The sequence below is a fragment of the Vidua chalybeata genome, chromosome 27, assembly GCF_026979565.1.
Source record: "Vidua chalybeata isolate OUT-0048 chromosome 27, bVidCha1 merged haplotype, whole genome shotgun sequence".
NCBI lineage: Eukaryota > Metazoa > Chordata > Aves > Passeriformes > Viduidae > Vidua > Vidua chalybeata.
In genome coordinates this window covers 449,703-473,707 of record NC_071556.1, presented here as the reverse complement: position 1 = coordinate 473,707, position 24,005 = coordinate 449,703, and the positions used below count along the sequence as shown (strand labels likewise).

The 24,005-nt window shown below is 40.9% G+C and overlaps 2 protein-coding genes across 6 annotated transcripts in view; one reads left to right on the top strand and one right to left on the bottom strand.

Annotated features, from left to right (window-relative positions):
* Positions 1-322: 322 nt before the first annotated feature.
* Positions 323-6,161, bottom strand: LSM7 (LSM7 homolog, U6 small nuclear RNA and mRNA degradation associated). Its single transcript, XM_053966232.1, has 4 exons — positions 6,046-6,161; positions 5,809-5,899; positions 4,414-4,485; positions 323-1,373 (listed from the first exon to the last, which is right to left on the bottom strand). Exons 1-4 carry the CDS (start codon positions 6,085-6,087, stop codon positions 1,231-1,233), a joined length of 348 nt encoding a protein of 115 aa, XP_053822207.1. The 5' UTR covers positions 6,088-6,161; the 3' UTR covers positions 323-1,230.
* Positions 6,162-6,175: 14 nt separating this feature from the next.
* Positions 6,176-24,005, top strand: part of SPPL2B (signal peptide peptidase like 2B) — a 32,351-nt gene continuing 14,521 nt past the window's right edge. For 4 of the 5 annotated variants that reach the window (XM_053966227.1, XM_053966226.1, XM_053966231.1 and 1 more), the window contains exons 1-11: positions 6,176-6,305; positions 15,245-15,364; positions 17,412-17,594; positions 18,293-18,382; positions 18,738-18,877; positions 19,687-19,829; positions 20,656-20,752; positions 20,909-21,025; positions 22,510-22,591; positions 23,416-23,490; positions 23,625-23,687. In XM_053966227.1, the coding sequence (XP_053822202.1) occupies positions 6,249-6,305; positions 15,245-15,364; positions 17,412-17,594; positions 18,293-18,382; positions 18,738-18,877; positions 19,687-19,829; positions 20,656-20,752; positions 20,909-21,025; positions 22,510-22,591; positions 23,416-23,490; positions 23,625-23,687 (1,167 nt within the window). In that variant the 5' untranslated portion in view covers positions 6,176-6,248. Of the gene's footprint in view, positions 6,306-15,244; positions 15,365-17,063; positions 17,167-17,411; positions 17,595-18,292; positions 18,383-18,737; positions 18,878-19,686; positions 19,830-20,655; positions 20,753-20,908; positions 21,026-22,509; positions 22,592-23,415; positions 23,491-23,624; positions 23,688-24,005 lie in introns of those variants that run through there. The other variant, XM_053966228.1, reaches the window with a different exon arrangement.

The window sequence follows — 24,005 nt, the reverse complement described above, 5'->3', positions numbered from 1 at the left end:
GCTGCTGCTAGCAGAACAATTCACTCTGCCACAATCTCCACATAAAGGGTCCTCTATAAAGGCAAGAGCAGGTGGAAGAAGCAGGTTACAGGCTCCAGGCACATACTTCAACCAGGCAGTCTTTAAAACGCCTCAGAAGGAGGACGAGATGCTCTCAGGCCTTTCCCATCAATTCCCTGTTTGAAGTACGGTTTTTGCTCTGGTCCTTCCTGATCCTGTAGTGCTTATGCACCTCCTGAACTAATTTAATTTAGATTTATGGCTAGAGAACTGTAATGTCAGTTGTAGTGCACTTTTACAGACTGAAAACCAGACATTTAGAAACAGATTAATTTGTCTTTATTCACTCAGAACTCCTCAAATCTTGCATTTTCTGCAGTATAAAAGAAATAAAAATGTTTACTTACAAATCAAGTTATAACAAGCAAAACCACAAGTGGATAGCTACAATATAAAAATATGCAGCGCTTCCAGACACTACCTACAGTTGAACAAATGTTAGGATATTAATTATTCTTCCCCTAAAATTCCAAATAACAAATAGCTACCTCCATAAGGTTTAGATCACTCAACCAAGAATTATCCCACAAGTTAGATCAGTCCTCTGTAGAAATGTGTGAGCCTGCTGATACACAGATCACAGCCCACAAGTTCTGGAACAAGTGCTGAAAAAACCTTCTTGGCTACATCCCTTGTAAAGGTGATGACACTATACAAGAAGTAATTCTCCTGCACAAAAGAGACTGAATTCAGCAGAAGACTACAACATAATGCTTACCCAGCTGAGTACTGATATCTAAGAGGAAGAAAAACATGTTCTACTGTGTTTAGGCTTTTAATTTAGATTAAAGGCATTTTAATGTATTTAAAAATGGAAAGAATATAACCAATATTCAGGGCATTCATAACTAATTTTATGGGGTTGTTTCAAAACACACAAGATCAAGAAGGTCTCAGACAATTCATAACAATATGTTCTCTTCTGTCATCTCTAAACAACATAGTTACAGACTTATTTGGGGCTGGGAGGAAAACAAGAACATGCTTCTTACATTCAACATCCTCTCATCATTTGTAAAAGCCACAAAAATAAAAGTTGACTTTTTTCACACTAACAAAAATACATTCAAACTTCCCCCCCCGTCAAAAAACAGGAAGCTTCTCACACATGGATAGTTTTCTCCAATGACTTGCACCCCTGAAGTTTTCAGAGACAATCCAAAGAAAGCATTAGCCATCTTGCTGCTGAATGAAAGGGTTTGGAATAGCTTCCATTCCATCCTGTGGACAAATCAGAACCACAGAAGTCCCTCTGCAAACCACAAGTCCCAGCTGACGTGTGTCTTCTGTTAATTTAAATTGATCATCTGGATCTAAAAAGCAGAGATCCATGGTTAGAACAGGAAAATAAGAAAAAGAAACCAAATTCCATCAACTTCAAAAGACACAGACATGCATGTTTTTTCCTGGCATAACTGCTTTGTTTTATTGAACACATGGGCCATACAGGTGATGCAGCAGTGACATATGATGTTTTCAAGACCTTACTTACAGTGAGCAATAAGGAAATCTGCTTTGTATGCAACAAAAAGCAGAACACATTTATTAAAGAATTCAAAGGCCTTTTCATGCATCTAACTAATAGTATACATGCAAGTGATTAAAAAAAAGCTCTTGATCCCATTTCAAATGCCATTATAGACAAACACTTGGTGATTAATGCAAATCAGAAAAAGACCCTGACTTCTAATGCACTACGGAAGAAAGCACCAGCCCATTCTCAGACCAGGCCAAACAGGGCTGGATGGGGACAAACAAACACAAACCAAACATTTCTATCTTCCATATAGAGATATCTCTATATTCAATAGAAATGAACAACACATTTCAAAACTCTCTTTTAAAGATGAAATTCGAAGCTTCAGGTGTTCCATTTTATACAGGCGTGAGAATACTTTTTAAAAACACTGTCTTATCAAATGATAGGTTTTGTATCAGAGAGGAGAAAAGAGACACTGCTTTATTCTTTAGAGGACAAGGGCTGCCAATGAGATAACTATAGAGGAGCTCAAGTAAGGACTACCAGGGATGTTCTATCACAGGGAATGTGCTTAACCCAACTTCTGCTGTAGAATCACCTTTAAAGGTCATCTAGTAGAGCCCCCCTGTAACAAGCAGGGACATCTTTAACTAGACCCAGTTGCTTGGAGTCCCATCTTTGAATGCTCCCAAGGACAGGGTACCTACTACCTCTCCAAGTAACCTGTCCCAGTGCTTTTATCACACTCATGATTAAAAAAACCCTCTTCCTTATATCTACATTGTCACACTACAACACAAAATAACTCACACATGGACGCTAAATGCAAAAGGGAAAAGAAAAGAACCCAAAGAGCAAATTTTATTTTCTGACTCCACTATATAAGTGGAGTAAAAGTGACAGTGGATTGGAGGGTGAAACTGCCACCTCTCCAACCACACTGATCAAACTACCAGTCCATCAATTCTCTCCATCCACAACGAAGAATGCAAAACAATTACTGTTTATATGAACAGTGTGAGAAAAATCAGTAGAAATATGTAAACATCAGAAGGCCTAAGAAACTTTTAGAAGAACTTTAAAACTCTCAAAAGAACAGAGCGACACTACATCTTCCTTATAGCTGTATCTTCTGTTTTATCTACATTTACCCTCCTTTAGTTTAAACCCATTATCTCTTTCCCTGCCACAACAGGGCCTGCTGAAGCATCCCCCCCCCCCGGCATCTCCTTTTATATCCCTTTAAAACTGGAAGGCCACAATACCATTTCCTCTCTTCTTCAGGTAAACACCCCAGCTCTCCCAGCCTGGCTCCAGAGCAGAGGGGCCCCAGCCCTTGCAGCATCTCTGGGGCCTCCTCTGGCCTGGCTCCAGCAGCTCCACGTCCTCCTGCTGCTGTTCCCCAGGGCTGGGGCAGCTCTGCACGTGGGGTCTCACCTGAGTGGCTAGAGGAGCAGAATCCCCCATCCCTGGTAGGGATGCAGCCCAGGATACAGCTGGCTTTGTGAGCTGCAAGCACATACTGTCCAGCCTCTCATCCACCAGCATGTCTAAGTCACTCTCAGCAGTGCTGCTCTCAGTCTATTCATCCCCCAGCCTGAGTCTTGCTGAACCTCATGAAGTTCCTGTGGGCCCTCTTCAAAAACTTGTCCAGGTCCCCCTGCATGGCCTTTGTCCTTCAGGTGTGTCACCTGCAGACTGAGGGTGAACTTGATCCCACTGCCTATGTCACTGATGGACACTAACCAGTCCTGGTCCCCACAGAGACCCCTGAGGGTCACTGATGTTCACGAGGACATTAAGCTATTGACTACTACCCTCTGGATATGACCATCCAACCGATTCCACATTCACCAAACAGTCCACCCATCAAATCCATTTCCTTCAATTTAGGGAGAAGGATGTTGTGGGGTGTGGCAGCAGCTCTCTGGCCACAGAGAGCAACAGACAACTTTCCCAGGCCTTTCTGGGAAAAGGCTGTGATAAGATCAAAGAAAAGAATGAGAAACAACTCTTATCTTGGCCTGCTGCACCTGTTATTGTGAACATGTGGAATGTGTTATGGAGATGTGTTTACCAAAGGGTGGTTTCTTAATTAGCCAATGGTGATGGTGTTTGGATTGGAGGACCAATTAGGCCTCGGCGTATCATAACTGTCTATAAAAGCAATGGGTTTCTTAATAATTATATATATAAAGAGATTGATCAGCCTTCTGAATCAGGGAGTCAATGCTAATTATTACCTGGCTGGGGGCCCGCTGCTGGGACAGTGGGGGACTGTGTTAAAGGCTTTACAGAAGTACAGATAAAAGACATCTGCAAGCCCTTCCCTTGGCCACTGATGGAGTCACTCCATCACAGAAGGCCACTGGGTTGTTCAGGCAGGATTTTCCCTTGGTAAAGCCATGGTGGATGTCTAAAATCACCTTCCTGTCCTCCAAATATCTTAGCAGAGCTCCAAGGAGGATCTGTTCCATGATCGTCCCAGGCACAAGAGGTCAGGCTGACAGAACAGTAGTTCCCAGGTTCCATTCTACCCTTTTGAAAAATGGGTTCAATGTTTCCCTTTTTCCCATCACCTGACTGCCACCACTTTTTAGATGTTTTATACTAGCTTGGGAACTGGAACAGCCAATTCCCTCAGGAACATGTTTTCAGGTCCCACAGACCTGTCCATGCACCACAGTGCATGTAATCAGGTCCCATAGACCCGTCACCTTACGTCTTCCTTTACAAGACATCTATCCCAAGCATGCTGCAGTTTGGGTGATGTTAATCTGCAGTTTCTGCTTATTCACTCACAGAGCTGTAAGATTTCTGTCAAGAAAAACACTCAGGGAAGGGAAGCTTTCCAAAGATTGCATATTACTTACCTCGCATATACTCAATGGTACCATCCAGCACAAGGTTCAGAAGAGGGTCAAACCCTTTCAAGACACCACTTGCTATTGAAGACCACACAGAAAACAATGATTAGGACCAAAACAAAGTATACCGCAACACAAGACTTCATGAAAGGTACATTGAGCTCTCCAGCCCTGCTCCCTCTTTCAGGCAAGACCAAACAAATGAGGTCAGAGGTATTAAACAGTGTCCTCTTTATCAATGGCAAGTACACAAAAGCTGCTCTGCATTGCACCAATTAAAACTTACAGACTTTTCAATCCATTCTTCCACATGTTCTTCAAGACACTAACATTTTTGCTTTCAGCCAATTTCAAGGGCATTTTAAGGATACTGTATAACAAATCAGTACAAGTCACACAAAGAAAAAAAAGACAACTCCAAAACAAAATAAATATCTTTAATGAAAGGTTATGGTTAGAAATGAAATAAGACTATATTTTAAGTTCTTTCCTCAGAAACGTCCTCTCCTGGCACAGGCACATCATGTCTTTAGCATAAGCACTGCCTCACAGGAAGGCACTGCAGATAGACCACACTTTGTCCTAATGGAGAACATGATTTCACAAGACTAGTCACTAAATATATCACAAAATTACACAGAGCAACTTCTCAGTTTGACAAATACACTTCGCAGTAAGGAGTTCAAGTACCTTCCAAACCCTTATAAGCATAAGGTCCCAGTGGAGTTTTAAAATGCAGCACATGGTACACTCAAACAAACAAGTGCCTGCGGGTGGCACCAACATCCCCAACTGCACTGGGATGTACCTGCCCAGCTGGGAAGGGACGGGAACGCAAAGGCACGGTGGCATATATTGAACCACGAACTCCGGGCATGCTTACCATGTCAAGAGATAAAAGGCACGACAGTTGTATTAATTGTTACATCCATAAATGCTTCTTTGTTCCTTTAAGTGCATCCTTGCAATGCAAAAAAAAAAAAAAAAAAACCACAAAAAAAAACCCCAAAAAAACAACAACAAAAAAAACCCCACCCAACAAAAAAACAAACAAACAAACAAAAAAAAAACCAAAAACAAACAAACAAAAAAAACCACCAAAAAAACAACAACAACAAAAAAAACCCAGCCAAAACAAGGCTGTTCAAAACAACCAATAAAAGAGAAGATGCACAGATGAGCTATAAAGATAAAAGTGCACCCAGGAGATGAGTGGAATAGTTAATGAGAGAAGCTTCACACCGGTAACCGCAAACACTAATAAGTAAAAGCACCCGCTACTCCTCCGCTTCCCTTGATGGGAAAGCAGCGCAAGCAGAAGAGCAGAGCCGACAGGCATCGGCTGAGGGAAAACGCCAAAAGGCGAAAGAGCTTCGTGCTGCAGCCACGCGCCGGGCTCACCTTCCCGCCCGCCCTGGAACTTCACCCGGATGGTCTTGTCGATGTACTTGGAGAGATCCAAGATGCTCTCCTTCTTCTTCTTCTCCTTATCCTACGGCAGAGCATAGGCAGTCCAATTAAAACGCGCCATTCGCGGAGACACAGACCCGGAACGCTGCCGCGGGATCCCGCGGCGGCGGGACGGGGACGCGAGTAAACCGCCGCCGGCACCGCCGCCGAGCCCACTCCGCTCCTCACCGCCATCTTCCCCGCGCCGCCACCGCCGCCGCCACTCGCCATTTCATTCGGCACCGCCAGAAGTGACGTCGCGCCCCGCCGGAGCCCGTTGGCGGCTCGGGGCGCTGGGGCGGGACGTCCGGGGCGGGCTCTGGGTGCCCGGTGCGGAAGGGTCCGGCCCGGCGCAGGTCGGAACAAAGCGGCGGCGGCGCGGCAGGCCCGGCATGGCGGCGCAGCCGGCCCGGCTCCGCCTGTGGCTGCTCCTGCAACTGCTGCCGCAGGTCAGTGGCTGTGCCGGGCTCTGCCGGGCTGTGCGCTCCCCGAGCCACGCGCGGGCAGCCGGCTGAGGGCGGGGAGCGGCCCCGGGTGCGGCCGGGCCCGAGCGGGCTGTGCGGTGTGTCCGCGCCCGGAGTCGCCTGCCGTGGGCTCTCAGAGGTGCCGCAGCCGCCCCGCAGCGGGCCGGGGCCGAGCCGTGGCCGCAGGAAGGCAGCGGAGCGCATGGGGCTGCGGCCCTGCCCTCTGCGATTTGGCAGTATTGATATATCTGTGGGTCTGGGCTTCTCTGAGACTTTTTTATTCTTTCCGTATTAACTAGCGTTTTCCTCGTAGTTCCCAAAACTTCGGGGCCCCCGTGGGCAAAGCCCAGCATCCTCGCCAAGCAGCCCCAGGGAGGGGAGCGCAGCCGAGCCCCTGGGCCGGATCCTCGCAGTGACGACTCTGGGTTTATCCTGACTGACAGACTCCCTGTGAGGAAGCTTTCAGCAGAAAAGAAGGGATTTCTGCTGACCCTGACTTTGTAGTCTCTCTTGAGTCTTGTATTGTCATTACTAAAATATTAATTAGTATTGTGGATACATTTCTAAGGGTGTGAGAACTAGACATGTAATCCTGATACAGGAGAGAGTGGATTTGTAGCAATTGCATTGCATGGTACAGAGCTTTTGCCTTTTAAGTTTGGTGATTTGTGTTCTGAAAATTTTGAAATGTCATTTAAACTTTTTGACTGTTTATTAGGTAATTTGGAGCATACTATGGCTTCTTGAATATTATTGGTGTAACATTGTAACATGAAACTCTATTTTTTTCTTCTTCTCCCTCTGTCTCCTTACTGTTTCCTTACCAATAATCTTTAGTTACAGAGTGGTCTGCTTGTCTGCTAACTTCTTTATTTCTGTATCGTGCCCTTTTTTCATCCATTATGTTTATCTTCATTATGTGTTCATTATGCTCTTGCATGCCCCATACTTTTTGTCATCTCCACTGATGCTTCGCAGGGATTAGTAGTGGCAGTGTGTTATGGTAACTGCTCAGAGAAAATCTGCTAGTATGACACTTTTTTTTTTTTATGTTACAGTGTTCTTACTACTATGTATGGACAGACTGTTTATAGGGCTTTTTTAAGGATGCTTTGTTACGGACTAAAAGAGATAACAGTTCAGTTTCTCATCTTGCGACTACAGTCCCCCCTGTTTTCCCTTGGGGCTGAGGGTTTAAGAACAGAGATAATTTTCTTCTTGAAGACAGAGGGCATTACCATTCCCTCCTCAGTTTTTTTTTTGTTCTTTCTATTTTTGTATGTTCAAAAGTTCTTGCTTTTAATCCTCTGTGTTCTCAGAGGCGTGTCTATACTTTCAGTGGTTACTTAGGCCCGACAAATTAATAAGATTTAATTAGCAAGATTAATTTAATTAATGAATTAACAAGAACGAGTCAAAGACTGGCATGGAGTCAGTTTGATCCATCAGTTTGGGGAAGGTGAGCATATAGCAGTGCAGAAGGACAGTGGTGAGATAGTCCACCGGTCGGTACTTGAAGGTCTTGCATTCAGCTCCATGCATTGCAGCACGTTCCTGTCTGCAAACATTTGGTATATTTGTGCAGTGGACGTGTTAATGTACTTGAATAAGCTCGGGCAGACTGGCCAGGGTGCTGAAACAGTCCTGCTGCTGCAGTGAGAAGTGGATGTACTGTGTGCTGCCAATATGTTTCTGTTAGCCAAGCTAGTGTTTTAAAAATTTGCTTGAATACCTCGTATTGGGCATAACTTCTGCATCTCTTGTGCTTGCACTTGTTGGAATGGTTTGAGTGGTACATCCTCCTTAGTGTGAGGCAGAGAAGAGTGCTCTGCTGCACTAGTCCTGGTTTGGTACTCCTGTGACTGATGGCTGAAGTTATTCTGGGGGACAGAGCTGACGGCTGTTGTCAGGAGCTGTTGTGTGCATTTGCTGTGTACCAGCTGTACTCATTCTCAGTGCCTTACTCTTGCCTTAGTGAGCATATACCTTTGTCTCCCTCCTTGAAACAGGATAATAGAAATGTTTTGTTTATTTGTTTTCCCTGGGGCAAGAGGAGGTAATGTCCACATTTGCTTCTATCTTCTTCTATTGGGAGAAGGATCAGCTTGGCTACTGAAGCATGGCTCTTCCAAATCTGGGTCCTCATCTGGGAACACTTTAAGAGTGGTGTAATCTTATAGATCCAAGTACAGTCTACACTTAGATCTTGCTTTGGTATTTGTGTTCTCACATTTCATTTAAGTTCCCATTCTTTCCAGGCATTGTTACCCCTCAGTTTCCTGTAACAACAGCAGATATGTGAGCCTTTGGCTAGTGATGAACACAGTAACATGATCTGCAGCAAGTGTGTTGGATCTAGCTGGCCTTCACTATAGCAGCTTTCAGCAGAATATGTTGAATTGAGGTGATGGGTTTGTATTTTAAATTAGGGCACTCTGATATGGGTCCAGAGAATTTGAAAGTCTGTCTGAAATTCTGCATTAAGGTGGTGGCTGATAATTTAGTCTCCTGGTATTAGTGAATTATGAATATGTAGCTCTCTGCACTGTACAGTGTTTGTTGAAGGAGTGTTCTATTTGTGTGCAGCTTTGCTGCCTGCTGTTGCTGGTCTCCAGATGGATCAGTGCAGTTAATGGGACAGAATGACTCCAGCTCCTGGGAACTCTGACATGGTATCTACTGTAAGAGTAGGATAGCTCATTCATTCCTTCTTCAAGGAACACAGCTCCCAGTGTCTGAGATATGAGTGGCCAGGTCAGTTAATAGAGCTACTGAAGGCAGAAAAGGTGTACAGGGCATCCAGGTGAGTGTGGGGCCAGAGGCAGGGAGGAACAAACAAGACAGATACTGGGTTGGCTCAGTCACTCACACTGAAGTTTCTTGAAATACTGGTGAGCTGAATTCTTCCTCTCTGCCTTCTTCTATCATTTAGCTTGCAAGTCCAGTGCTTGCCTCTGAACTGCATTAATTCACCTAAAAAAACTTGCACAGCAAAAAAACTGGGGAGCATTCTTCTCTTTTATGCATTGATCTGTGGAAGGCCCTGATGAGATTTAGAGCTAACAAGTATGCCCTTCTATTACCACAAACATTAGATTAGCTCATTTGTCTGTTAAATTCTGCCCTCAGATTTTACATTTCTGCTGCGTGAAACCCTTTTCCAGTTTTGCAGCTTTATAGAAAAGACTTCCTTTTGTGTTAATTATACACTATTGTGTGCTTTTTAAGCCACAGGATCAATAAGATGCAAGAATTATAATATACCTTATTGTCACAGCAGCTGTTGTTTTTCTGTATTTGAAAAGGCTGGACTTGATATCCAAACACTTGGAAGAGAGCCTTTGGTCTTGTAGGCATATTGTATAGGATCTGCACAGGAGCTGACATTTTCTCCTGGGTTAATTTAGGATACAAAGTGGTCTCTAGGAATAAGGAATCATCATAAATGTTGTCACTATGCCAGTGCAACAGCAGCACTGCTTGAACTTTTGTTGTGTTATACCTGCTGACATGAATAAAAACAAAACTGGATGTATCAAAGTGGATAAGAACAAACTTCAGAATATGCTTTGCTTGTAAGTGATAATAGCTTTGTAAAGATGTCTTTTAATCCACATTATCCACAGATTGTGTTCTCCGCAGAGTTTCTAAAGCTCTGTGTTCTCCCTTCTGCTTTTAGCCCTGCTCATATTGCCTTTAATTCCTCTCATGCTTGACTTTCATTTAGCTTTGGCACACAAATCCAAATAGCTTCTAAAATGTTTTGAGCCCTTCACATTAGGAACCTTTTACTCCCTTAATATTTCTTTGAAGAACATCCATTAAATAGCTCAGAAAACAGAACTGTGTATAACTGTCTCCTGGGTGCCTTTTAGGAATTATTCCTGAGTTCCAGTAATGGTTATCTCCACAGAAATGTAGCAACACACCCTATACTTACTCTCATTTTAAAGATGTGTGCCATATATCTCATAGATGTAAAACTTTTAACTGTACAGGTTGATTGTTTCCATATGGATAAAGCTGTTCAATTACAGATGTTAGCTCCTGCAAAACTGCCTGAAGATTTTGGAGAGAGTTGTACATGTAATATTCAAAACTAAAATACTCCATGTTTCGTTTGTTTATCTATGCCCAGTTAGACCATGTACAATAAGCAGGGAACATTCTTTTGTTCTTGTCTTTTGTGTGTGACTGTATTTGCACCTCTGTTGCTTGTTACTCTTTAAAATCAAATTCAAGATAATAAGTACAGGTTACTTTTCTAAATTACTTGTTTCTGTTGAAAGTAGTTTAGGTGCTATGGTTGGATACCTCAGACGTGACTTAACAAGTCTGCTATAGCAGGGAGTTGGAGTTCTTGTTTCCTCACAGCACATGCACAGTAGTCTCTCTCTTTCTCCACAGATATCTTGGAAACTTGCACTGTGCTCAAGTGGCTTTAATCTGCACTGAACCTATCAGTGTGACCTCCCATATCAGCATGCTTCAGGACAAATGTCATTGGTTCTAAAGGACTTAGTTAACACTAATGTTATAAAAGAGGAAAAAGTTGCTGCATGTGTTAACAAAGACCATTTATATGCAGAAGAGCTAAATATAAAAATCTCTACCTCCTGTATATTTTTACAATGACATTTCTTTACTGCTTTGCTGACATCTTGCAGCAGAATGCCATCATTGCCTCTGGGCACACTGTTTGTGTTAAAGAGTGATTTTACAATGCAGGTGGTAAAACACTGGTGCAGGGTAAAACACTGGTAAAACACAGAATTCACTGTGTCCAGAGAGGAGGTGGGTGCCCCATCCCTGAAAATGTTCAAGGGCAGGTTGAACAGGGTTTGGTATACTTGAAGATTTCCCAGCCTATTTCCAGGGGTTTGGACAAGGTACCTTTAAAGGTCCCTTCCAACATAAACCAGTCTGTGATTCTCAGAAGTTTTTCTAAAAACATCTTTTACCCTGAGTGTCTCCTAGGGGTGCATGGTAACTTCTGTGTAGTAGGGTTTGAAATAAAGAGGGAGAAAGAAGTGTGATTAATTATTTTAATGGATTTTTGAACAAGCATAAGATATAACATTGTTGCTGACTCCAGTCATCTTTAGCATCTTGTTCCTTAGCTGCTGCATGAAGAAACAGATGTATACGGTGTATTTATGAGAGTGTAACTGCATAATTATCAAATCATTGGTGTGTTCAGGTTATGAATATTAAACTAGATGTTGACAAATTAGTCTGTCACAACGTTCTAATTAGTAGCAGCAGTGGTTAGGGATATGATGTTATATTTCTCTCCAGAACAAAGCTTAATCAGTTCTGGTAGGCACAAAGTAATTTCCTTGGGGAAAGCTAAAGCAGAGCAGTAGACCAGTTAAACGTCTCTTCAGTCAATGACTTCAGTTTTGCTTGAGTGCTGGACAAGAGAAAGAGAGAAGGAAGGAGTTGGATGTGTGGGTAGAGAGGAGTATGACACAAAGGGGGATGGCAGAAAGGTAAGATGGTTGCAAGGGGAGGGGGCTTGTTTGTTTGGTGTGAGGTGATTTTGGTTGGTTGGTTGGTGGGGTTTGGTTTTTTTGCAACTTCCAAGTGCTAGTAAGGATTAGCAAATGTCCTCAATAAAATGGAGAAACTTCCCATTACAATAGGAAACAAATGCTCTGGGAAAAAATGATAATAGGAAGAATCCAGTCACATTAACAGTGTTTGGTATTCCCAAGGACTGTATTTCCAATTCAGTGGGGTGAAATAGTATTTTGAGACTGCTACATTTAATATGCGGTCAACTTTTTCCTGACTATCTAATAGCTTGTATGAAGCTAAAATACAGATATGATTTGCATTTGATGTCAGCATCATCCTTTTATAATCTATTACCAGACAGCACTACTTGAACATTGAAATTGCTCTGTAAGAGCATTGTGAGGCTCTAAAGCAGCAACTGAAGATCAGCAAGACTCTCTTCAAAAAGAAGCATTGATCTGGATTTGTATAATTGAATTACATTTTAAAAGTTAGATTTTGTCCTGCTTTCTGAGCACTACATTTCTATCTTAATATATTTTTATGTGAAGCATTAAAATCTTTTTGCAGCAGCTGGTCAGATCTTAGTCTGGAATTGAATTATTAATGTGTTGATGTTCAAACCTGACCAGATGGTCACAGAATGTATATGAATAAACTTCACGCTGAGGAGCTGATGTTCAATATTTTGTATAAAGGAAAGACTTCTTAACTTACACTTTTTCAGTGAGTGGAGATGGTGCCTGACAGTCCTCCCAAGACAGAGCCTGCAATCCCTGTGTTGCTGCCCTGAGGAGCAAGTGTCCTGTAGAATTTGATGGCTGATTGTTAAAGTGATGATGCTCAGATGCCTTCTTGTTCAAGCAAGGACAAGAGCCTCCTGTCAGAGAGAGAAGCATTGCAAGGGACCTCTTTGCCATTTAGAAATGGCCAGGAGGATTATTTCAGTGTCCTTAGAACAGTACAAACAGACCTCATTATATACTTTGTGTTTCTTCAACCATTTCCAAGATCAGGGAGGATTTACAATTATTTTGACTCAGTTAATATGAGAATGAAGTCGCCACTAATTAAAAGAAATCACCACTAGTGATAGGGGAGTTGTATGTACTTCCACTGTTGTTTTGTTTGTCTTCCTACTGTCTGATTCCCTGGGTAAATATCTACTAGGACTTGGGGTACAAACAGACAACTGCATCAACTCCACAGAAGTACTTTATTTTGCAGGTTATGTATATACATACATATGTGTGTGTGTGTGTATATATATACTCTTGTAGGTGATTTTGGTTTTGGGTGGAAGATGAGGAATATACCTAGTACTCACAAAATTGTGTCACTATACACAGGGAAGGGAGAGATAGGAGTAGATGTTTAAAAGAGCAGACCTCATCATGAGGAATAAGATTTGTGAAAATGTCTGTGTTAAGGAAGTGTTTGCCAGTACCTACTTGTGATCTTCCAGTTTTGATGGAAAATGACCTGGTACAATCTGACCTAACCAAAATAATGAGGAAATTACTGTGTTTGCTGTGTTTTGGTTTTTTTTTTTTTTTTTTTTTTTTTTTTTTTTTTTTTTTTTTTTTTTTTTTTTTTTTTTTTTTTTTTTGGTGTTTTGTTTTTTGTTGTTGTTGTTTGTTTTGTTTTTGTTTGGTTGTTTTTTTTCTTTTTTGTTTGTTTTTTTTTTCAGGGATGGGAAGCTGAAAATATTTGTGCTAAAATCACCACATCTTGCAGTTAGATGTAGTGTGAGCAGTTCTCTGAATAAGCAAGTTACATTCTGTGTATCACAACTGAGACGTCTAAAACTGGTAGATTTGCTGCATATTACTATTTTTATTTTTTGCTGTAGTTCTTGTTCTCTTTCTCTGTGTTACTAAGGGATCTGGGTTCTGTTATCGCAGTTTCCATGAGTTCTTCGGGAGAATTCTAACATGTACATGATGCAAAAGATAGCTAACCTTATAAAAATGAACGTGATGCGCTACGGGTATGTAATATCTCTTTGTTGAATCATCTGCCTGGTTGTGACCCCTTCCAAACCTCTTGGGCATTTATTCATGGGGTGAACAGGATGAGAAACAGAGAACACCTTGACATTCTGCGCACTGTTCAGAAATAGCTAAAACATTAGTTTGTTATCAGCATTGTTTTGGGCACAAAACTAAACCACTGCACCATCAGCTGCTATAAAGAAAACTAACTCCATCCCATCCAGACCCAGGACAGGCCTTTAATTATAAATATTAGATATGTAATCTTCACTACTTACATTGTTGCGGATGTTCTTGGAGTTTTGACAACAGTGACAACTGGTCATTTAAGCAGTGATAGGTAAATGCAGTAGGTAGACTTGAGAGTCTACATGTTCTACCTAGGACAGAAAAAGAGCTGCTACTGCATTGGGGTCTTGCCACATCTTCGGCCAAGGTGTCCAAGGTTGAGCTTTGGAGTGAATGCAAATCTAGGATTGATCATTATTTCAGGCTGCACTTTCAGGAGTTGGTGTCTTATTCATAAAATCATGAAATGGTTTGACTGGAAGGGACCTTAGAGGTCATCTAGTCCAGGCCCCTGACACGGGGTGGGCTAGGCCAGGCTGTTCAAAGCCACATCCAGCCTGGCCTTGAACACTTCCAGAGATGGGGCAAGCCACTGGTCTGGGCACCATGTGCAAGGACCTCCCCACCCTCCCAGGGAACAATTCCTGCCCAATATCCCATCCAGCCCTGCCCTCTGGCAGTGGGAGCCATTCCCTGGGTCAGGGAATGTCCCTGTCCCTCCAGGCCTTGTCCCCAGTCCCTCTCCAGCTCTCCTGGAGCCCCTTTAGGCCCTGCCAGGGGCTCTGAGTTCTCCCTGGAGCCTTCTCCTCTCCAGGTGAGCACCCCCAGCTCTCCCAGCCTGGCTCCAGAGGAGAGGGGCTCCAGCCCTTGCAGCATCTCTGTGGCTCCTCTGGCCTGGCTCCAGCAGCTGCATGTCCTCCTGATGTTGGGAACCCCAGAGCTGAAAAGAGTACTCCAAGTCTCAAATGTGTTCTGCATTCGTGCAGCTTCTTTCCCTTGCTGTGGTTATACACATATGTGTACCAGTGTTGTTTGAGGTTGGCTTTTTGGTTTGTTGGGTTTGGTCTTTTTTCTTTAAACACACCAATATTGTTTCATTTGATTCTTTGGCCAATTGCTGTGTAGGAGAGAATCTGCCTAATGTATCTGAAGTCGTTCTTTGAAGCATGATGGAAAAAATAACAAATTCCACTGTACTTCCAGCACAGATATGGAAATTTTGTAAACTCTTTTGGTTTTCTTTAAAAATACAAAGCAGGCCAGTCAAGAGCAAGTTAATCCCTTCACTTCTGATATTTTATGTAACCTAAAATTCTTGTGAAATTTTTGTTACATTTTCAGGTGTACTGTGAGTATGGGATGGTACATGTCCTTTCAGAGAAGGGGAGCAGCAAAGGAAAAGACTACTGTATTCTCTTCAACTCTCAGTGGGCCCATTTGCCACATGATCTGGGTAAAGCTGTAAGTACCTAGCTAACTGGTGACAAAAAATGTATAAAAATGCCTTTGTTACAAGGAAAATTCTGATCTCTTAGTTGGATTAGTAGAATTTGAAGCAACTGCTTTGTTTGCTCTGCTTAGAAAATATTTTATCTCTTAAGATCACTAGGCGGTGCTAGGATCGCAATGTTAATTTCCAGGCATTGTGCAGAGATAATGACTATTGCTGTTCAAAACAAAAATACTCCTTTTCAATGGTGTGATCAATGAAATTAAAATGGCACATACCTGGGCTTGCAAAGGAGTTTTTGTACATCAGCATGGTACAAGAAGATACCACGTGGCTTTTCTTATATAGTAAACTGTGGCCTTTAGTGCTTTCTCAGTGTCAAGTGTAAGATTAGGTAGTCAAAAACTGTGTCAAGCTTTTGCTGCATTATCCAAATCTGTATGAGCTGAAAATGGAGTAAATTTTTCAGTCTTTTCTGTGAGAGAAAGTTACTGGTACTGAATGATGAAATCAGCAAATGCATTTTGAATGAGCCCCACAGAATTATTAGAGTTCCTTACCAATGTATAGGTAAGTCTCAGTTACTTCTGATGGGTTTATTGCACCTGCAGATTAGTCCCTAGGTGCATCAATATTTGTCTTTGCCTTGTATAGACTCAGCTGATAAACTCTTGCACTTGCCCTGACTGTGTAATGTGAATCAGCACATGCATGACTGACTGGTACTTGTGAGAGTTGAGGACTGTACCGTAGATACCTTGTTTAAATCAGTCTCATAAAAATTCACTAAAGTAATATCTCAGTAGCTCTGCAGGAGCCAATACAGTCCAGAATAGCTTGCACAGGCACTTGGGTAGTGTATGCTATATCCCTTGCCGGTCCCTGTCTCTTTCCTTGGTTCTTTCCTGCTTTTCCCTTCTTTCACATTCTTGCTCCTCCTCCTTCAGTACTCCAGCAGTACAGTTCATTAACTGAGGTGATGCAGTGCACCACCCTGAGCTCACTCTGCATTTGTGTTGTACTGTGAAACTTGGACAACCAAGAAGTGTGGGTTGGAGCATTTCACTGTCTCTAGAGGTCAGGCTGGAGACAGCAGTTTTCTGAATAAGGTGGAAGCTACTGACCACCTGACACTTCCCTTTCCCTCCTAAAACCGTAGAGTCCATTACACAGGTATTGTATGTTGTGTACCTGTGGCTTTCTAATACAAACTTCCATTTTTTCAGGTTAAAATTTTACCTTGACTCTTCTCAAATCTGACAGCTCACTTCAGCAAGGGCTGAGACCCGCTTCTCTTAGCACAGCTTGGTTGTTTGGTAGATAATTACAGTTTTCAGGTAACTCACAAATAGAATTGGGCAAAGATGCTGGTGGTTGTTTAGATTTTGCAAGGAACAATTCCTGCCAGTGTTATTTCTAAAACCTTGAAGTGTCTTCAGGGTGTTCTTGTTGAAACACACCAGACTAGATGCCTTTGGGTCTGAGGAGGGCCAAAACTAAGGAATTGGGACAGACTTGCAATGTCTCTGGAGCACAAGTGGTGAGAGAAGTAGCTTAGAATCCAGTATTCAAGTACTTGGGATGCAAAAATCTCAGGTCACTGAATACAGTAGGTTTCAAGATAGAAGTTTATTGCCTATGCTTCTGTACTTTTCTCCAGCCTGTGTTTTGGTTTCTAGCTGTTCATACCCTCCATCATCCCAGCCTGCCACTCTGCTACCCCAGCAAAGATAAAACCTTGCTGTCTCCTCCCACATCCTGGCTGTGTGCATCAGAACAGCAACAATGTTGAAGAAAATAAATGCAAGTGAAGGTGTATATATATATGTATCCCAAATTTTATTACCAGCTGAATTCTGTACAATAAAGGTGAAACAAGGCAGGTCCCTACATAATAGAGAAGGCAGCACTGTTTCAGCTTTCATTTTGCTCTGAGAATAGTCTACCACGCCATTACTGAAAGGTTTTAAATTACTCCTTAGAAGCTGTGGCTTCTGCTCTTGACTTCTTATATTATTTTATGCTATATATATGTATTTAACTAATTTCTTTTTTCAGTCACTCCTACAACTGCAGGATCAGACAGCATCTGTTTTGTGTTCTCCTTCGGATGTACCTCATGGGGGATTTAATAATCAAATCCCCATGGTGATGCGAGGAAATTGCACCTTCTATGAGAAAGTGAGGCTTGCTCAGATAAATGGGGCCCGTGGGCTGCTGATTGTTAGTAGAGAGAGACTGGTAAGTTGCTTTTTATCTTCCTATGCTGCTGATACTCCTCTGGTACTAGATATTGTCTTGTCTTCAGTGCACATTGCTGGTATTTGATGTTCCTCTTTAAAGTAAATAATGCATGTGTGTTCCTGCATGTACATACTTTGCATAGTTATGTGTGGAAACCATACATGTGACAGAAGAATGAATTAAACAAGAGGCCCTCATTTCAGTAGGAAGGGTCAGCACAGAGTTCATTTGAAATTCAGGTCAAGGGCTCAGGATTAACCTTGTTCCAAATGAAATACTGGAGCCAAAGGATATGGTTGGTTTGTGTCTCCATCATGCTACCACACTGCATCTAGTGCTTTAGATACAGCTGGAGCAGCAACAGCATGTATTTTGTAAAAATAGTAGTTTTAAAAATAAAATTAGTAGGCTTGAGTCCTGGTCAATACTAGAGGCACACATCAGTTATAAACCCATGACCCTGATGTGCAAAAGATACTGCTTGAAATTTGGTTGCTTCATTTTGCTGTTACAGTCTTATATTACTTCTGTTTTACTGGGAACAGGCATATATTTTTACTTTTGAGTATTTGCTTTCATTTAAGTTCCCTTCTAGAATATTTTTCAAATTAGCCGGAACAGAATTTGCACCTTTAACCCTTTTGAAGTATTTGCAAAAATAAACATATTCTTACCTGGTCTGAAATGTCTTTCAGGTTCCTCCTGGAGGTAATAGGAGTCAGTATGAAGAGATTGATATTCCTGTGGCTCTGCTTAGCTATACTGATATGTTAGATATTGGCAAGGTAAACTCGATACTAAAAGCTCTCATTTATATTATCTCATGTAAATGAGTCACTGCTCAACAGTATTAAGTCTACCTTAAGAGCTTTGAATATGTAGAGAGTGTATTCACAAAGATTGCATTATTGTGTTTTGGAAAAAAAAGTCTCTTGGGAGGTTATTTCTCATCTTTGGAATAAAATCAAAATATACAGCCTGGTGCTGGAAATAAATATCACTAATAGAAGAGCCAATAGATAGCTCTTATGTGTTTATAATAAAGCCTGATTCTGAGGTTACGTAGCGAAAATTAAGTAAGTGAATCTTTGCTAAGGTGGCTTTTTGGATGTCTTTCCTAACTTGTATTTACCTCCACAGAGTTTTGGCAGCTCAGTGAAAGGAGCAATGTACGCACCAAATGAACCTGTGCTGGACTACAACATGGTGATTATCTTTGTCATGGCTGTGGGGACTGTTGCAATTGGAGGCTACTGGGCAGGAAGCAGAGATGTGAAAAAGTGAGTCACTAAATGCAGTATACCAGTTTTCCTGTATTTTTCACAGAACAAAAAATAGATGGTGTTTATGTAAAGCATCACCTGGCAGCTCTGCTAGTGACATTAGGAGACTCTAGGGAAAATGCTGATGTGATGTTTGAAAGGCCCTGAGCCTTGCATTGGTTTAGTCAATGTAGGAAATCATTAGAGTATAAATTGCATGTAGATTTTTTTAGGATTTTGCCATGTTAAAGGGCCAAACATTTGAAAAGCTCAGATAGAAAATTATTAAGTAATAGACATCCCTTTTGCAAAAAATCACCAGAAAAATACTCTGTAAAAAAAAAAAAAAAAATTTGCTTTTACTGGTATAGGGCAAACCAAATTGATTAGATGGTTAACATATGCTATGTTTGTTACCAATTTTTAAATGAAATTTTATGGTTACTTTTTGCTAGCAGGAGGGATTGGGAGAAGGAGGTCATTGTGCCACACTAATTTCTAACATTTTTTTTGTATACACAACCTGATTCGAGGATTTCTTCTGAAGTTAACAAATTATTCTGTGTTAGTTTTCAGGATTCATTCGAGTTCTTACCAAATGAAATAGTCCTCTAGATAAGTTAACACAGCAGTTACAGATTTATGCATTGCGTTACAACTGATGTTCATACCTCCATGGAAAAATGGTGTCCCACTGACTTGAGTGGGAATCAAAGCAGGCATTGGTGTTGTTTCAAGCCCTTGTGGTTTTTTTGCTGAAGATTCAGCATCCTTGTGTATTTTGTTGCAGAAGGAATGAACTGATGGTAGCCATGTTACTCTTTCAGGAGGTACATGAAGCACAAGCGTGATGATGGGGCGGAGAAACATGATGATGAAACAGTGGATGTGACTCCCATAATGATCTGTGTGTTTGTAGTGATGTGCTGCTCAATGCTCATCCTCCTTTATTTCTTCTATGACCACTTAGGTACTCTTAAGGTTGTATTTGTATTGATACATCTTTAATATCACAAGGCTGACATTGTTCAAAGAACACTTAATTGTGAAAATAATAATGAAACATCTCTCGTCTGTCATGTGTCTTCATCCCAATATGTTTTAAAATACTGCAAGAAAACTCACTGAGTAGATTTCTAATCCTTCTTTTTGTGAGGTTCATCATGAAGTTTCTTTCAAACATTAAAGCCTATTAAGTAGATACAGATTTAGTATTTTCCAACTTTTGTTTTTGTTAAAGGTGTTCTCAGACCTGTTCTTTCTCTCTATTATTCTTCAATTTGAAGTCAAGATCAAGGATAATTTTTTATCTTTATAAAGAATATAATTTTCTACTGATTACTCATCAGATTGACAAAACATGAGAGCCTAATGCTTCTTTGTATTTTTGAGGAGGTAGTGAAACATGCTTTGCATCTGTATTGATTCATTTTGCTACTTAGTGACTTTAATAGTCCCTTATAATGCTCCTGTATACTCATAAAGAGAAGATAAATGCTTCACCATAGGTTGCCTTTGAGGCTTATGACTTACTTTAAGAAGATTAGGATAGAGGTTTTGATTTGTTTAAGTAGGTATTGTCTAAAGTACATTTGAGTAAAAGAGCTAGAATTAGATACTTAAAGAGCACAAGTCTAATCAATCATTTGAAGTCTCTGAATTTACCTTTCACTGTTGAAATGCAAACCTTATTTCTCATTTAGTCTTACTGACTGTCTGTTCTTTATTCAGCCAGGATATGAAAAAAGCATTTCTTGCCTTATCCTACTTGGACTTAATACTGTTTTCCCCCTCAGTCTATGTTATAATAGGAATATTCTGCCTGGCTGCCTCCATTGGTCTTTACAGCTGTCTGTCTCCCTTTGTAAGAAGATTCCCCTTGGGAAAGTGTAGGTATGTGGCAACTTTCAAAATTTTAATAGGGAAACTTAGTTTTTTATACTGTTGGGTAGGTGTGGGGTTTAAAAGGTGGTTTCATGCTTCAAAATGTTGATAAAGGAAGAGGCTATATACATAGACAACTGTAGCTTTGGTGTGATTCTTTTTCAGAATCCCAGACAACAACTTGCCGTATTTTCACAAGCGTCCCCAGGTCCGGATGTTGCTCTTGGCAGTATTTTGTATCTCTGTCAGCGTAGTCTGGGGAATCTTCAGAAATGAAGATCAGTAAGTGATCTGTGCTCAAAATTTTTCTGTGTTAAAAATTGTATATATGCTTTATCATGTAAGTAACTGACATCCACAGAAGTCTAGATGTATCCAGAAATTAGGAATGACAGGAAAAAAAAATAGAGACGTGCAGAAATTCTTAGTTGTTCCTTATGTACTTTGTCTTTTTCTTGTTCATTTAAATTACAGAAAACTGTCTCTTGTTAAGCTTGAATTTCTCTGAGTCCCAGTCAGTATTCTGATCTCTTTAAGACAGCTTTTCAGAAGTGATACGGAGAGTTGGACGCAAGTTGTCTAACTCATTTTTTCATGAGAATAACAACTGGTAAGATTGTCAGATCTTTAGTTTCTCTCAGCTTTCTTGTACATGTCAGTAATTCTCTACATCCAGTGTTGCTGTAGTGCCTAATTGTAGCAGGTTCTTGCCACTTCTGTTAGAGGTGGATCTTTTACAGAGTGTTGTGTTTTCATTTTTCTTTGGGATTTTTTACCTCTTACCTCACTCTCAGATATTTTAGTTTTCCCCTGTGTACAGGTTGTGTTCATCTTCTTGGTTCCTCTATTGAGGGTTCAGTATTGGAACTGAAATGCTGGGTTGTGTTTCTTCTGATGATATCAAAGATGTCTGACTTGTGCTTTGAATGCATGTCAGTGCTTTTGTGGGATCTGTGATCTGTGTGGATCATTCAGTGACAGAACTCAAATCCAGGAATCATCAACTCTGAAAGACCCTTTAGAGAGATAAATGTCAGACTGAGGAGTGCAGCAGTACTATAGAGATGTTCCAAAATATTTAGGACTAGGAAATCCATTTTCTGCCTCAGAGCTGAAGTGAACCTGAGTGTCTCCTGCACAGAGCTCCATCAGCAAGTACACGTGTATTGATCCAACAGCACTGTCTCTCATTGTACCTAGACCATAGCAATTTTTGGGAAACTTAGTGTTGTTTCTCTCAGATCCTACTTCTCTTTGACCCTAGCAGCTGAGAGTAAAGCAAAGAACACTTCTATACTCAACTTGCAAAACACAATTGAAAAACAGGCCCAGCTGTAAATTTGCCTCAGCACACAAGGATTCACCCCTATACACAGGACAAAGGACCCCAGGACTTCCCATTTTGGTATCCACTGACCTCATTCAGCTAGTTTTCAGTCTACCTCACTGCTCATTCAGCTTGTACTTCATCAGTGTCTCTGTGAGGATTTTAGGGAAGGTTGTCAGTGGAAAGCCTTACTGAAGTCTAGATAGACAGTATCACCAAGTCTTCTCTCATCTCCCAGGCACTTCTTTGTGAAAGGTTATCAGGTTGATGAAAAGCAGCTTGCCATTTGCAAACTCCTGCTGACAACAATGTCAATTTCAAGCAAGTACTTTGAATAAAAGGGTTTTTTTATTTGACCCAAGCAAGTCCTTAGTGAGGACATGGCTTGATCTGTTTTTCCTGCTGTTTCCTGCAAAAATATTACTTTCCTGTTTTTAAGGTGGGCCTGGGTTCTGCAAGATGCTTTAGGAATTGCTTTCTGTCTTTACATGTTGAAAACGATACGCCTGCCTACATTTAAGGTATGAAAGTTAAACAGAAGTTATCGATTTTCAGAAGAAAGTTAAAGAGAAGTTTGCATGAATGTGTTTGAACAGAGGAGTCACTTATAATGGAGTATATTGTCTTGGAAATGTACTTCCATTCATATGTAGTGTGGAAAAAAGGGATGCAATGAGTGTAATGAAGACCCAGAAGTGACATGTGATTGTTCTGTAGATTCTGTAGAGTGTTGACGAGTAAATCACACACCACCCCTTTATTTATGTATTTGGTATTTGAGTATTTTGTTGTTGGGAGGAGTTTTATTTGTTTTGTTTTGATTGTTTCGATTTTGTTTTTCAGATTGACATAGAACTAATGCATCAGTCTAGTGTTTTTTTCAAATCTTTCTGACCTTAGTCAGTATCCTAAGACAAAAATCATTATTAGTTATTTAGTTGCCCCTTAAGGAGCTCTTCAAACTCTTGTTTCAAATTACCTTCACCTATAAGTTTGTATAGACTGACAGTAAATGGGTGTACAGTATTTCAAGCTGTGCCTGGCATCTTCCAGTGCAGAGCTTCTTCATACTTCCCAGCAAACTGAAGTAGCACCATTTCCAGATTTTACATGATAAAGAATTTTGGGTAATAACATGTAATTTTGTGTTTAAGAATTACTTTATTTCATATGAAGCATGCAAGACCCTTCCTCTATCTAAAATATTTAGGAATTAAGAAAAATACATGAATGACTTGTTTTAGTCTTTGCAGACTTTTTCTTTGAATAGTCTTCTAATTATTAATTCTTTGCTGTTTGCTAATGCATTGTGTGTAAATACCAAATATCTTGTCTCTTCCTTCAGGGTTGTACCTTACTCCTCCTGGTTCTTTTTGTGTATGATATATTCTTTGTATTTATCACACCTTTTATAACAAAGGTAAGTAAGGTGCTTCTCTATTCCCTGCTGCCCACAGAGCAAAGTGTAATGACTTGCTTCTCTGTATATTCCTAAATCATCCCAGAGCTGCTGAGGGAAATGCTGATTTACAATTTTCCCATTTTTTTCTTTAGACTGGGGAGAGTATAATGGTGGAGGTGGCTGCAGGCCCATCTGATTCTGCCACTCATGAAAAGGTACTGCATGTTGTCTGAAAATCCGGCACTAGCTGTCAACTATTACACTTTTAACTTCTCTAAAATTGAAAACCACAAAGCTGAAAGGAAGATGCCGTTCTGAAAAGAACGTAATGTGGGAATAAATGCTCCTGAATGTTTATTCTGGAGGGGCAAAGCAGACTTGTAGTGGTTCATCACACCAGCTTTGGTTTTCCTTTATCTTTTTCTGACAGGGTTTCAATATAAGAAAGCTGGTTAGCTCAGCTTCACAAAAACATGACCACATCTGTAAATATTAACTTGCTGCTAATTAAGCATGAGCATCTTTTCCTAAAG

What these genes read in the sequence shown, in the direction of transcription:
- LSM7 (XM_053966232.1), bottom strand. Translation starts at nt 6,087, where the DNA reads ATGGCGAGTGGCGGCGGCGGTGGCGGCGCGGGGAAGATGGCG. An exon ending in GCGGCGCGGGGAAGATGGCG is followed by an intron (nt 5,900 to 6,045) that starts GTGAGGAGCGGA and finishes GCTCTGCCGTAG; the next exon opens with GATAAGGAGAAGAAGAAGAA. An exon ending in TACCATTGAGTATATGCGAG is followed by an intron (nt 1,374 to 4,413) that starts GTAAGTAATATG and finishes TCTGCTTTTTAG; the next exon opens with ATCCAGATGATCAATTTAAA.